We start from the raw sequence: 15,306 nt of genomic DNA, 5'->3' as shown, positions 1-15,306 counted from the left end.
GAGATTTTGATCAGTTGCTGGTTGCACTCAACTGAGATTGTCCTCCTCAGTCAATTCAGAACTGCGCACTGTTAGAACAGCATCTGCATCGCTCTCCTCTGTCATCATCCTTCTGGATCTTTCTGCTGTGTTTTTCATGGTAACCCGCAAGATCCTTCTTCACACCCTCCAAGAACTATTGGAGTCTCAGACTGTGTACTGCCCCTGCTCACATGATATATTTAGATATTTTGTTGTGTTCAATATAATATGTAGTTATCACATGCAGAGGCCTGAGAAAAGACATTTGGGGATCTCTACGTCATTTTGATCCCTCAAATTTTTAAGGAGCCTACGGTATTATAAAAAAATACCTCCTAGCTATAGGCCTACAGTCTCAAAAATAATGGTACCTATTGGGATTAATATTTCAAACAAAATCATCATATCCATTTTTTCTTATAACACAGAGGAATAAAAACACATTCGGACATTAACATTCTCACTAAATTTGGATTCAAACACAAGTAGGAAGTAAAAAACACAAAATACTCTACATTTGGAGTTTTTCTTTTCTTAGTGGAATTAGTGACATAATTCCTCCTGGCTTCTACTGCCATGATATTTTAAACTTGCTGCTGTACCCCGTTAGACATTGTTAAAAACGAAATCTTCAAGGTTTTTGCATAGCTTCACTGGGGACTTCCACCAGTGTCGCCCTCTAGTGGTAACCTTTGACACTGACGGAATCATTGTGTGGGGAAGTATTCACATCTTGTGTATATAAGATATCCTGATTGAAGCTGCAAAATGACTTGCACTCTCTATTGGTTAATGCCACTGACAACTGCAGTGGTTTTTGTACAGCTCTGTGGCTTCCTGTATCACTGTGTCTGTCTAACACAATAATAAACTGCAGAGTCTTCAGACGTCAGGCTGTTCATCTGCAGATACACCTGGTCCACGTTGTTGTCTCTGGAAATGGTGAAGCGATTCTGGACTGACGTGGAATAATATATAGTTCTTCCACTCGGAGCAGAAATGAAGGCAACCCACTCCAGTCCTTTTCCTTCAGCTTGTCTGATCCAGCTGATAGCAGCATCACTATCTGATATTCCTGCATATGTACAGGTCAGTTTGTGGGACTGTCCAGGGAGCTTTACCACCGCTTCAGACTCAGTCAGAGTCTGACTGCAAACACCTGGAGAGAAAAGCAGAGCCAAACATAAAGCTAAGAAAAAGAAGAGTGCAGGAGTATGTGCTCACCAGAAATCCATGAAAGCATCAGAAACATTAAACATGTAGCTAAAGTCATAGTGGAAATGTGTTGTGTGTGCTGCAGTGGTTTGAGCTCTCCTCTTCAGTTTGCAGTGAGATAAATAAAGATGGAAGAGATGAAGATTTGCATTGGCTCCTCCTCTCAGTGCTGAACATTAAGAATATTGAAATGAATAAATAACAGTTTAAAATGTTAATAATATTTAAATTCTGATAAAATGAACAATCTGCCTAAACTTTTTAGCTGTTTTATTTAGAAACAATTTGTTATCAAACAAGACACACAGGAAGAAATGCCTGAGATACTGAAATCTGTTTGAGGGAGAACTAAATGAACTCATGAATCTGCAGTGACTGCTGATCCAGCTCTTAAAATGTTTGTTGTGTGTTATAATGAAGCAACTTCTCAAAGTGTGAGAGTATAAACCTGTAGTTCAGTCCAGGGTCTGAGTGTGAGTTAAGATCAGTGAGAGCAGCAGATCTGAGTCTTTCCTTTTACTGACAGAGGAGAGGGGAACTCTAGTACCATTTATTAGAGCAACAGCTGCATGATTTGACTCACATATATATGCATTATGTGGCTGAAATGTGTTCATGTATTGTTGATTTTATTCCTTTTCTGGACATTGATTTCAGGAGACTTTTTGTTTTTTTCTTCTTGGCTATTTTGTGTTCCAGCGATCAACACATTGATAATATTGTTCCAACAATGTGTTAATTAAACATTGCTGGTAATTGATGATCTTTCTCAAGTCTGAATCTCCTACTTTTATTCAAAACAACAAAAGCAAAGATAAATGAATAATATAACTGATTTTGAGGGTCTTTCCTGGTCTACGGATGGATACTGTAGGTTTTTGTACAGCTGCTCAACCAGCTTCAGTCACTGTGTGTCGAGCACAGTAATAAACAGCAGAGTCTACAGCCTTCAGACTGCTCATCTGCAGATACAGCTGCTCTCTGTTGTTGTCTCTGGAGATGGTGAACCGGCCTTTCACTGACTCAGAGTAGTACTTGGTGCTGCCGCCATTGTCGAGAGCGATCCACTCCAGTCCTTTCCCAGGAGCCTGTCTGATCCAGGCCATCCAGTAGCTACTGAATGTGAATCCAGAGGCTGTACAGGTCAATCTGTGAGATTCTCCAGGCCTTTTAGTCACTGGATCAGATTCTGTCAGAGTCTGACCATCAACACCTGTAGAGAGGATAAAAACACATCTGGTGAAATAAACTGTTGACACAATTAGAAGCTGTGTTAGATAAAGATCAGTAAAGATGTTGACCTGCCCAGCAGACAGTGAGCAGCAGCAGTCCTGTCCTATAGTCCATCATGTTAAACTGTGTGTCCTCTGCCCTCTGTCCTCCTCTCTGCAGTCACATAAGTAGAGAGGGAGATATCTGAGTTTTGCATTGACTCCTCCTTTCTGATTGAACGTTGTCCTCTTTTAACAGTATTTTATGTTAATAACATTATCTCTTACATTTTAAATTGGTAAACATTTCTTATTGGGCTGTAAGTCACTTTTTAACATTGCATTATTGTTATGCAATACAGATTTGTCAGATGAAACAAACAAATAATGGAATTTATATACTGTTGATTAAAATAAAAGTATTAACATTATTGTCATTAAAAAATGCTTTGAGTTAATTTAGTAAAAAATCACTTTACAGGTTTTATCTACATCTCATGTCTTTAACATTTATATATTTAATCAAAAATGAAGTTTTTTGTCAAATAAAGAACAGAAGTGCATTTGATTTTGGAAAAAACTCTGAAATACATTTTTTTTTTGTGTGTGTGTGTTTCAGTCATAGATGTAGAGTTTAGTTTTTGTGAATAAATAGTGTGAACAATATTATTAGAACTGAAAATAGTTGTAAAGAAACTTAAATTTAGAGGAAAATATCTAATTACTGAAAATATATAATACTTGAAAAGGCTGATATCTAACAATTTAAAGAAGAGTTATTCATGTTTTTGTTCTGGGAATACATACAGTAATGTATCAGTGATTATAACCTCTAGATGTTTAAACTGATGATGTAACAGTGAGCTGGTGTTGAGATCATTTCTGGTCTGAGGGCTCCTCCTCTGGTGGCTTCATGTTACAAGTGTTCAGGCTCTGAGGGGTTTTTGTTCAGCTCTACTGATGGTGTGTGTCACAGTGTGTCTCTGGCACAGAAATACACAGCAGAGTCTCCAGGCTGCACGCTCTGTCCGTTCAGAGTCACTGTTTTGCTGGATGAGTCTACCCCAATACTGAACTTGCTCTTCAGTGAATCTTTATAGAATGTAGTTGAACCAACTCTCATTCACAGTCACAGTGACTGGCTGTGTCAACTGTTCACACTTCACACCTGTACAAATAAAATGTATATGACAGGTTATCCTGTTAAACAGCAGTAGAATAAGTGTAGACTCGTGCAGAGAGAGACTCACTTCCAGCTGCCAGCAGCAGCAGCTACAGAGAACATGATGATGATGATGATGATGATGATGATGATGATGATGATGATGATGATGATGATGATGATGATGATGATGGTGATGATGATGATGATGATGATAAGACTTGAGCTCCTTTAATCTCCACTGACAGTCTCATGTGAAGGTCTTATAACTGAATCTCAATGGAGATTACTGAGTTTGCATAGAACCAAACACATTGCATCATGAAAATGAGTCGGACTGGAGATAGAAAATGGAGCGTGTTATTGTTACTATTTCAAGAATACAATCAACTCAGTGTTTCAAGAGTCTAGAATCAACTTTGTATACTTTGTTTTTGCAAAAACAGATCATTAACAGCTGGAGCTCTCTTAATGTCCTTTTTGATTATTGTTACACCAGGTCTTGTCAAAATGTTATTCCAAATTCAATATCCATTACTAAACAAAACAGCACTCCTGAAATGTATATTTAAATACTTTAATAAGGGCAGTGAACTAATTTTTTCTGTATGTTTTTCAAATCAGTGTTATAAGTGTCACAGACAGAGTTTAATTGTTATTATTGTCCTTAAAGTATAAAACAAAAACACTTATGATCTTTTTATTTGAGTGGTTTACTAAAGACAGTTAATTCTGTTTTTGCTATTGATGGTTTTATTTTTGTAATTTTTTCATGAGAATAATTTGAAGAGTTGTGAATGTACCTACATCATTAGTTATGTTAAATCATTAGATAATTTAATAGTGAAAAAGGGGCCCCTTTAAAAAATATGAGCAATGCAATAAATGTAGTTAAGGATCTATTAATGTTCAAGTGGTGGGATTGAACAGAGGAAGTAGTTTTTGTACGACTCTCCTGTTACTGTCTCTCACTGTGTCTCTCTGGCACAGTAATACACTGCTGTGTCCTCGGCCTTCAGACTGTTCATCTGCAGATACACTTTACTGCTGGAGTCATCTCTGGAGATAGTGAATCTACCCTGGACCGACTGGGAGTAAGATATAGGAGTACTCTGAGTGTGTATCCAGTTCCATCGTGAGCCTCCAAAGTTGAATCCAGATGTTGTGCAGGTGAGTCTGTGAGATTCTCCGGGTTTCCTGACTGCTGGTTCAGACTCAGTTATGGTCTGACCTTCAGCGACAGACCAAACAAACAGAGCAACCACCAAGAGTGTTAGCTTTCCCTGAGCCATGTTCACACAGTTTCTTGTGTTTTCAAAAGCTTGAGTCCCTCTTTAAATATGAAGCAAACTTGATCCCTTTGAGAATTCATTTGACGATTAGCTCCTCCTACTTCGCATTCTGCTTTAAAAGTCAAATTCAAGGCTATACAAACAGAATTAAACATCATTTAAACTAGCGGCAAATAGTTATTTAAGGCAATTGTTGACAAAAATGAACTGTTGATTAAAATAAAATACTATAATTATTATTTTTCAACGAAAGATCCAGTTGATTTTTTTTCTTTTCTATAATCCATATGAGTAACATCAAAGCTTTACTTCTAATCATTGTTTTAGTTGTAACAATTCAAAACTAATTCAGAAATTGGTTGAACGATATGTTTTTATTTATTCTTATTTTGTAACTGCAATGAAGGAAAGCATGATGGTCTAAATGTTTACTTGTGTTTGCTGCAGCTGGATGAAGACCTGGGTTTTGTTTCTTTTTTTACTTTAAGAGGTTTCAGTATTCAAATAGTGGCAATTTGAGGACAGATACAGAGAAACTTGGTGCCTTAAGAGGACATAAACTACTAAGGAACTGAAACCTATTTGACAATGTGCAAAAACACATTTCTGCAGTGCATGAAAAATGCAAACTAAATAAGTTAAAAGACGAAGGATCTCAGATTAGACCATTTTCTAAATGTTAGCACATAAATGCTTTTTATGGTTCAGCTGCTGTCTTCTCTAAAGAGACATTTTGATAAGGCTCTGTTCTGCAATAAACATGATAAATATATTAAGTGATATGATTTCTACATTCAGCTATATGTTAAGAAATATTTTTCTAATCTTACATTGTTTGGTGTAACTACCGTTGTGTCATGATATTGAAAGACTCCAAATCTCACATTAACAGTGTGAGGAAACTGTGGTAATAATGATGGGTTTTTGTACAGCTGCTCAACCAGCTTCAGTCACTGTGTGTCGAGCACAGTAATAAACAGCAGAGTCTGCAGCCGTCAGACTGCTCATCTGCAGATAGAGCTGCTCTCTGTTGTTGCTGGAGATGGTGAACCGGCCTTTCACTGACTCAGAGTAGTAGATGCTGCTACTGATAGTAGGGTGCATAGTAGCGATCCACTCCAGTCCTTTTCCAGGAGCCTGTCTGACCCAGGCCATGTAGTAGCTACTGAATGACAGTCCAGAGGTTTTACAGGTCAATCTGTGAGATTCTCCAGGCCTTTTAGTCACTGGTTCAGATTCTGTCAGAGTCTGACCCCCAACACCTGTCAAGAGGATAAAAAGTAACATGAATGTAACATTGTATAAGATGCACATAAAACAAAATAAAGAATTGTAAAAATGAAGAAGAAAGTAACATGAGTTTAGTTGGCACACAAATAGGATCTATGTCAAATAATTATTGGTTAAAATATTGACCTGCCCAGCAGACAGTGAGCAGCAGCATTCCTGTCCTATAGTCCATCATGTTAAACTGTGTGTCCTCTGTCCTCTGTCCTCCTCTCTGCAGTCACATAAGTAGAGGGGGAGATATCTGAGTTTTGCATTGACTCCTCCTTTCTGATTGAACATTGTCCTCTTTTAACAGTATTTTATTTTAAAAACATTATCTCTTAACATTTAAATTGGTAAACATTTCTTTTTGGGCTGTAAGTCACTTTGGAACATTGTATGATTGTTATGGTATTCAGATTTTTCAGATGAAACAAACAAATAATGGATTTTATTTACTGTTGAATAAAATAAAGGTATTCACATTATTGTCATTATAAAATGCTAATTAAAAACAATAATCGTGGCTTGATATTGAGTAAGAACCATAGACTGTACTGTATATATAAAGAACATGTTTTTATGAACCACACGGCTTCCGGTCTTCCAAGACCCGACCGGACAAAACGACGAAACACACTACCAATATAAATACATTGCTTTTAAAATCGTTCTGTGTGACACGAAAAAAAAGGGGGAAATGGTGTTGGTGAACACGAATCAATAGATGAAATGTTGTGACTATAACACGACATGCCGTGAGACTGGGTTGTTCTATCCCACATTGAATACTGTTTGACAAACTGGTCGTTTGCTTGTGCCACAAACCTGAAACCCATAGAACAGGCATCCTCAAAGTCCGGACTCCGGTCCGGATCCGGACCGAACCACCACTGTCTCTGGACTCTGAGCAAATTATACTTTTCATATGTATTATCTGTATAATCTTTATTATCTGTATTATCTGCGAGACACAACGCCTGCCACAACGCCTGCCTTATCCGTCTGCCACAACGCAACGAGTCAAAATTATCCGCTATGTCTGCAAACAGCGCTCTGGCGACACACACACACACACACACACACACACACACTGTTCCACTGTGTGTGTGTGTCTGTCAACGCTTTGGTCCAATCACATTCAGCAGCCCGTCAGCGTTTTTTTCCTGTCTGAGTCAGCGCGGGAGCTTAAAAAATAAATAAAGTCAGAGCGAGAGTTGACAGCGCATCTAGTTGCATTTAGCTAGTAGTTTCAGCTGTAGCCTAGTGTAGCTAGTAAAGCTAGAAAAATGGCATGTTCAAAGATGACCAATAAAAGAAAAGTCGACAGTGAAAACCGGCAATTCAAAGATGAGTGGACTGCAAAATATGCGTTCATCCTCCCTCCAGCGAGCACCAAACCAATGTGCCTAATATGCCAAGAAACGGTAGCTCTTGTGAAGAGTGGCAATTTGAAACGGCACTATGAAACGAAACATAATTATTTTGAGGCGACCTTCCCTCAAAATTCAGCGGTAAGAACCACAAAAATAAATGGGATGAAATCCTCATATCAAGCTGCAAGCAGGATCCTTGTAACATCTATGTCACAAGGAGAAAAGGCAACTGAGTCCTCACTCAGAGTGGCATGGGTGTTGGCTAAACACAAGAAGCCATTCTCTGATGCAGAAATAATTAAAGAATGCATGACTGAAGTGATGGAGACCATGTTTGAAGGCAAACAAAAAGAGGAAATAACAGCTAAAATTAAGCAAATCCCCCTCTCAGATTCCACAGCAACCAGAAGAACGGAAATACTGGCTGGTGATTTGATTAATCAGCTTTGTGATGGAATCAAAAATGCACAGCGCATTTCCTTAGCTGTGGATGAGTCCACTGACACCACTGACAATGCTCAGTTGCTGGTGTTTGTGAGATTTTATGATGAGGCAAAGGGGGAGTTTGTTGAAGATGTGTTGGGCCTGACGAACCTCAGTGGACACACAAGGGGGGAAGACATTTATAAAGCAGTAATGGGAATGCTGAATGAAAGAGAGATAGATCTAAAGAAAGTGGTGTCAATTGCTACTGATGGAGCTCCAGCCATGATGGGGAGAGAGAGAGGACTGGTTCAGCGCCTGAAAGATCACCACCCTGACCTGATCTCATACCACTGCATAATCCACCAGTCTGTCCTTTGTGCAAGTCTTGGAGAAGTGTACTCTGAAATCATGGCAACAGTGATGAGACTCATAAACTTTTTGAGAGCATCATCTTCACTGCAGCATCGCTTGCTGCGAACATTCCTGACAGAGGTCAATGCAACTTTTGATGATTTGCTCCTGCACAACAACATCAGGTGGCTGAGCAAAGGCAAGGTCCTGGAGCGTTTTTGGTCCATTAGGAAAGAGCTGCAAGTGTTTCTGTCAGAGCAAAAGAGTGCAAAAGCAAAACAGTTCATGGAATTCATGCAAAATGAAGAGAAGATGGAAGCTGTTGCATTTTTGGCTGATATAACATCTCATCTCAATGACCTAAATCTCAAGCTACAGGGCAAGAACAACACAGTGTGTGAGCTGATGTCAGCAGTGCGTGCTTTCCAGAGGAAACTGGAGGTTTTCAAAAGTGACCTACAGGTAAGCCTTTTTAATATTTTCTACCACACACATTTCCTGGATTCCAATGAACACCTTTTTGATACTTTATCATACCCTTTTAAGCAGTGCTCCTTATATTTTTCTTATTTATTTTTTCCTACAGGAGGGACTGCTCCACTTCCCCAAACTTTTGGAACAGACCAAAGGAGACAATCGTCCTCAGAATCATGTTGGATTCCTGGAGAAGCTGATTGAAAACTTCAAGACTCGCTTTGATGACTTCAGATTAGGAAAACAAGTCCTACTGTACATTGAAAACCCATTTCTGGTCAGAAATGTCAGAGAGTTCTCTGCAGAAGCACAACAAATCTTCCCATGGGCCAGTGCTGCTTCTCTGCAAAGTGAGTTGATTGACCTCCAGGAAAACCTTGCACTGAAAGAGGCTGACTGTTACACTCCCACCTTCTGGACAAAGATGGTCACTGCAGCTAATTTCCCTCTCCTGCATAAGATGGCACTTCACATTCTCACAATGTTTGGCTCAACCTACAGGTGTGAGTCTGCATTCTCAACAATGAACATGGTGAAGAACAAGTACCGCAGCCGACTCACCAATGAACACTTGCATCAGTGTGTCCGCCTGGCCATCACGCCTTTTGTGCCAAAGTTCAAAGTCTTGGCAACAGACCAAAGGTGCCACTTCTCTCATTAAGCAACAGTGTTTGACACAATGTACAATAGTTCTGGACTTATTTCGACTTTGATTCCTGGGATGGTTTGATTCACTTCGAGACTGTTTTTGCAATCTCGTGTTAAGAATCTTGTTACAATTGTTTAAAAGTTTGAATGACCGTATTAAACGGACCTTTGTCTTATTGAACATTTTCTTTGTGGACCTTTAAGATTTGTATTTGAGTACCCCTGCCATAGAACAACAGTACAAGAGAGCTATCAAGGTGTTTGACAGAAAGCTAAATGCATACCACCACTGTACCATCCTTGAAAAACACAATTTCTTGATTTTTGAGCATTTTAAGTCTTTTCAAAGTTTGTGTTTTTTTTATAAATGTTTACATGGACTGCCCCCCCCCCCCCCCCCCCCCTCCCTTAGGGGAATTCATTCACAAAAAACACACTGGACGCTGCACTAGGTCAGAAACCAGAGGAGACTGTGAAGTCCACCGTAGACGGACAACTTTTGGACAAAATGTCCTCTCCATTAAAGGCAGCTCTTTCTGGAATAGCCTTCCAACTGAGATACAGGATTGTCCCACTTTCAATAGTTTGAAAGGTCAACTTAAAGAATGGTTGAGAAACAAACAGACGTGCAATCACCCACTTTTATACAGGGGTTTCTCCTCTTGCACTTTATATGCCGTTGCTGCTAGATTGTACTGCCATGTGGTAAATGCTTGCATGCTGCTCTTGCTCTTCCTGCATATCATGCATTTATTTTTGCTATGTATATAAATGTCATGTTCTTATATGTTGTATGTGTCGGGACTACGGATGGAAATTAGCTCAAAGCTAAAATCCGGCTAATTTACACTTGTAAGCATTATTTTGTTTTAAAGTGTTCATCAATGTGCACTGTCCCGATTCAAGTAAACCATGAAATGAAATGAAATTGTTATTATTACAAGAATACAATCACCTCAGTGTTTCAAGAGTCTACAATCAACTTTGTATACTTTGTTTTTGCAAAAACAGATCATTAAATTAGTTTTGATCATTTCTACACCAGGTCTTGTCAAAACCTTTATTCCATATTCAATATCCATTACTAAACAAAACACCACTCCTGAAATGTATATTTAAATACTTTATTAAGGGCAGTGAATTCATTTTTTCTGTATGTTTTTCAAATCAGTGTTATAAGTGTCACAGACAGAGTGACATTGTTATTATTGTCCTTAAAACATTTGTAAAACAAAAACACTAATGATCTTTTTATTTGAGTGGTTTACTAATGACAGTTCATTCTGTTTTTTCTAAAGATGGTTTTATTTTTGTCCTTTTCTCATGAGAAGAATTTGAAGAGTTTTTGATGTACCTACATCATTAGTTATGTTATATCCTTAGATAATTTAATAATGGAAAAGGGACGCCTTTTAAAAAATATGAGCAATGCAATAAATGTAGTGAAGGATCTATTTGATGTTCAAGTGGTGGGATTGAATAGAGGAAGTGTTTCAGAAACATATAACACCTCTCTGGTGTTCTGCGACAAGTCGCTGATGGTGTGTTTTAAAGAGAGGAAGAGTTTGCATCGACCTCCCTCTACAGATTCAAAAAGCAACATGTGACATCAACATTTCCATAAGCAGAGTATCTCTACGACGGCTGCATTTACATTTCACGTTCACTTACATTTCCTGACAACTTATTTCTGGATTCATGAAAACAAAAAAAGAGGAAATTAGTTTGTTTATGTTCTGCAATGACATCCTGTTTCTTCAGTGGTAGAGCTACTGTTATTTTCTATTCCAGTAGATCTAAACAGAAACACAGAAAATGTGTTCTATATTTAACAGGCACCACAAGGCACACAACTCATTTAGTATGAATTAAATTGGTCATATGTGTTTTGCCTTTGTGCAAAATGAAGCTTCTCTCAGTCTCTTCTATACTGATATTAGCTGCAGTGGAAGTGAAATAATATTACACAGACATTTAAATACATTTTGGAATGAACTTATCAGAGAGTGAGGTGTGTATCATTGTTCACATTTATACTCTGTGTGGTTGAGTCACATGGTTGCTGAGTATTTGTGCAGGTCTGCTGGTGGTTTGTGTCACTGTGGGCTGACGTACACAGTAATACACAGCTGTGTCTGCAGGCTGCACACTCTGTCCTGTTAGTGTCACTGTTCCAGCAGAAGAGTCTCTGCTGTAGCTGAACGTGTTCTTCAGAGCATTGTTTTGATAAAAGGTACCTCCACCCCACATGTATGAAATCCAGTCCATTGGTTTTCCTTCACACTGTCTGATCCAACCTGTTGCATAGCTGCTATCAGTCAGAGAATAACCAGAGACCTGACAGGTGATGGTCAAAGGCTGTCCAGGCTGCACAACCATTGAGTCTGGCTGGATGAGATCAATACTGTTCACACCTGTGGAAACACAAAGCAACATTATCTCCATCATTCATCTGACCACTCAGTGTTTCTGATGTGTTTATTAGTGAGAATCCACTGAAAGCTCCTCACAGGATCCAGCTGCCAGCAGCAGTATCAGAGCTGCAGAGAACATGTTGATGTTGAAGCTGAACTGATGTCAGGAAATCAGCTGACTTAAGTTCATGTAAATTATCCAAAAGATGAGGAAATCTTCAGGTGTGGTTTTTAATCACATAGTTTTTAGGTTGAGCAACACAATTTAGATTATAAAAACATATAAAAACTAACTTTTCGATAGTTTTATCAAAATAACATCACCATGAGTTGGATTAAAATATAAATTATTCTCCTAATCCAGTTAGGACACTGATAAAGTTGTCTTTTACATATGTTATTGAATAATTATTTAATAGGAACTGTCTTTTAGAGAATCCCATTCTACTATAGAAAGGAATCTACTATATTATCAGACACTTTTAAAACAAACTTATGGTCTTACTATCCCTTTTAGATGTTATACCTACAATGATATACAGTATCAGTGATTGTAATGTCAGATTGTTTAAATTGGTGAAAACCCTTTCTGTTGAATTAACTTAAGAATATTTCTATGACATCTTAGTACTCTTTCCCTCTTGACTGTAACAGTGAGCTGGGTTTGAGATCATTTCTGGTCTGAGGGCTCCTCCTCTGGTGGCTTCATGTTACAAGTGTTCAGGCTCTGAGAGGTTTTTGTACAGCTCTACTGATGGTGTGTGTCACAGTGTGTCTCTGGCACAGTAATACACAGCAGAGTCTCCAGGCTGCATGCTCTGTCCGTTCAGAGTCACTGTTTTGCTGGAAGAGCCTACATCAATACTGAACTTGCTCTTCAGTGAATCTTTATAGAATGAACCATGTGTGTATTTCATTCCTATCCACTCCAGTCCTTTCCCTGCAGGCTGTCTGATCCAGGCTGTGTAGGAGCCGCCTCTACTAACAGAATAAGAGACCTGACAGGTGATGGTCAGACGTTGACCTGGCTGCACAGTCACAGAGGCTGGCTGTATCAACTGCTCACACTTCACACCTGTGGAGGGAAACATGTTGAATAGTGAGCGAGGTTAATAACAGTGAGCAGTCAGTGTGAGCGTTCTGTCAGTGTCTCTGCCTCAGTGAGACTCACAGGATCCAGCAGCCAGCAGCAGCAGCAGAGCTACAGAGAACATGGTTGGTGTTGAAGGTGACCTGATGGAGCTTCTCTTCTTCTGCTGCAGCTGACAGCATGATATCAAGTCTTTATAGCAGACTGTGAGGAAGTTCACTTTGCATAGAGAGGGACACTGACAGACTTTAAAAGAGGGACGGACTGTCCTGTCAAGAGTAGTCTTTTGGATTTGTGGTTGGACAATTATAAGGATACATTTGAAGTTACTTATCACTAACTTTTATTTAAACTTAAATAAGATTTAATCATTTATTCTGCTTAGCAAAACCCTAACCCACATACTGGACACATCATGCATAAGTCTATTCAGAATAATAAATAATAATTCAGAATCAGAATCAGAATACCTTTATTAGTCGCATGGAGGGGAAATGTGCGTAGTTCCAGCAGGAAAAAGAGCCACAGACAGCTTAATGTTACATATGTTAAATATGTGACATGCATTAAAAAAAGTACTAAGTTATGATATACTAAAAAATATAATCTAAAGTTACATAATTTAAAAAAAATACACATCGTGTAACAGTTCTGAGGATTTAGCAGCCAGGTATATATTACACAGTTATTAACGGCATTTATATATTGCACATATTGCACATAGTTTGTTGGTATTCAGCAGCAACATTAATTATGCAATATTTGTTGTGTCATGATATTGGAAAGATTCCAAATCTCACATTAACAGTGTGAGAAAACTGTGGTAATAATGAGGGGATTTTGTACAGCTGCTCAACCAGCTTCAGTCACTGTGTGTCTCGAGCACAGTAATAAACAGCAGAGTCTACAGCCGTCAGACTGCTCATCTGCAGATACAGCTGCTGTATGTTGTTGTCTCTGGAGATGGTGAACCGGCCTTTCACTGACTCAGAGTAGTAGATGGTGCTACTGGTAGTAGGGTGGATCAAAGCGATCCACTCCAGTCCTTTTCCAGGAGCCTGTCTGACCCAGGCCATCCAGTGGCTACTGAATGTGAATCCAGAGGCTGTACAGGTCAATCTGTGAGATTCTCCAGGACTTTTAGTCACTGAGTCAGATTCTGTCAGAGTCTGACCACCAACACCTGTAAAGAGCATAAAAACACATCTGGTGAAATAAACTGGTGACACAATTAGAAGCTGTGTTAGATACAGATCAGTAAAGATGTTGACCTCCCCAGCAGACAGTGAGCAGCAGCAGTCCTGTCCTATAGTCCATCATGTTAAACTGTGTGTCCTCTGTCCTCTGTCCTCCTCTCTGCAGTCACATAAGTAGAGGGGGAGATATCTGAGTTTTGCATTGACTCCTCCTCACAGGGTTTGTACAAAATATCATCCCTCCATCTCAGCTGTTTAGACTTTTCTCTGAACTAGTTTTAAGTTGTGTAGAATAATTGTATTGCAGTTACATAATCACATTTATTCTAATAATACACAAATGATTATCTTAGCTTCGACATGTGACATATTTATCGAAACTAATTGTATATATATATATATATTACATAATTCATGTTGGTATCAATGCTCTGTTTCGCATATATCAGTTTGAGCTTAATGGAAGCAGATTTACTATAATATAAATAATCTGCAGTTTAGTTCTGATAGTAAATGGTAACTGTACTTATATAGCGCTTTATCCAGTCTTTACGACCCCTCAAAGCACTTTACATACTGCATATCATTCACCCATTAACACAGAGCAGTGTACCTTACTCTAGGAACTAACATTCATACACACTCACACACCGTTGGCCATGCCATCGGGAGCAACTCAGGGTTCAGTACCTTGCCCAAGGACACATCGACATGTTGACTGGGATCGAACCCACAACCTTCTGATTGAAAGACGAGAGCCCAATATAAAGTAGTGTTTAGGAAATGTGCTTTATTCTCCTCTCACATTTCACCTTTCTAATAATCTTGTCACCCAGCCAAGCTGATCAAATATTGTTGTTCAGCTTGTTTCTCTTTTCATATTCAATGTAATTTGGGGCTTGTATTTATAAATATGACATATTTTATTTAAAATAAAATAATAAGAAATAATGAGGGACTATCTGGTGATTAATGGGAAACACATAGAAATCCGATGTGGATTAAAGTAACATGTGTTCACAGTGTCCAGACATTGAGTTTGCTTAAATATGTGTGTGTTTATATATGTGTGTCCTCCAATAAGAGGACCCCTAGGGAGGAGCAACCGACACAACTCCTCCCCTCTTGGGTGTATAAATAATATGATATTCTTATTACACG

General features: G+C 38.7%; 1 protein-coding gene across 1 annotated transcript; it reads left to right on the top strand.

The window, feature by feature from the left end:
• The first annotated feature begins 7,344 nt into the window (after positions 1-7,344).
• LOC307016788 (SCAN domain-containing protein 3-like) lies at positions 7,345-9,626 on the top strand. The gene is made up of 2 exons (XM_079646117.1): positions 7,345-8,785; positions 8,910-9,626. The coding sequence occupies exons 1-2, from the start codon at positions 7,460-7,462 to the stop codon at positions 9,456-9,458; spliced, it is 1,875 nt and encodes a 624-aa protein (XP_079502243.1). The 5' UTR covers positions 7,345-7,459; the 3' UTR covers positions 9,459-9,626.
• Positions 9,627-15,306: the final 5,680 nt, after the last annotated feature.

Source organism: Notothenia rossii, assembly GCF_949606895.1.
Source record: "Notothenia rossii genome assembly, chromosome: 8".
NCBI classification, from domain to species: domain Eukaryota; kingdom Metazoa; phylum Chordata; class Actinopteri; order Perciformes; family Nototheniidae; genus Notothenia; species Notothenia rossii.
This window is presented reverse-complemented; position numbering and strand designations above follow the sequence as displayed.

Coding starts and splice junctions, on each gene's coding strand:
- LOC307016788 (XM_079646117.1), top strand. CDS start 7,460: ATGGCATGTTCAAAGATGACCAATAAAAGAAAAGTCGACAGTGAAAAC. Junction 8,786..8,909: donor TTTTCAAAAGTGACCTACAG/GTAAGCCTTTTT, acceptor TTTTTCCTACAG/GAGGGACTGCTCCACTTCCC.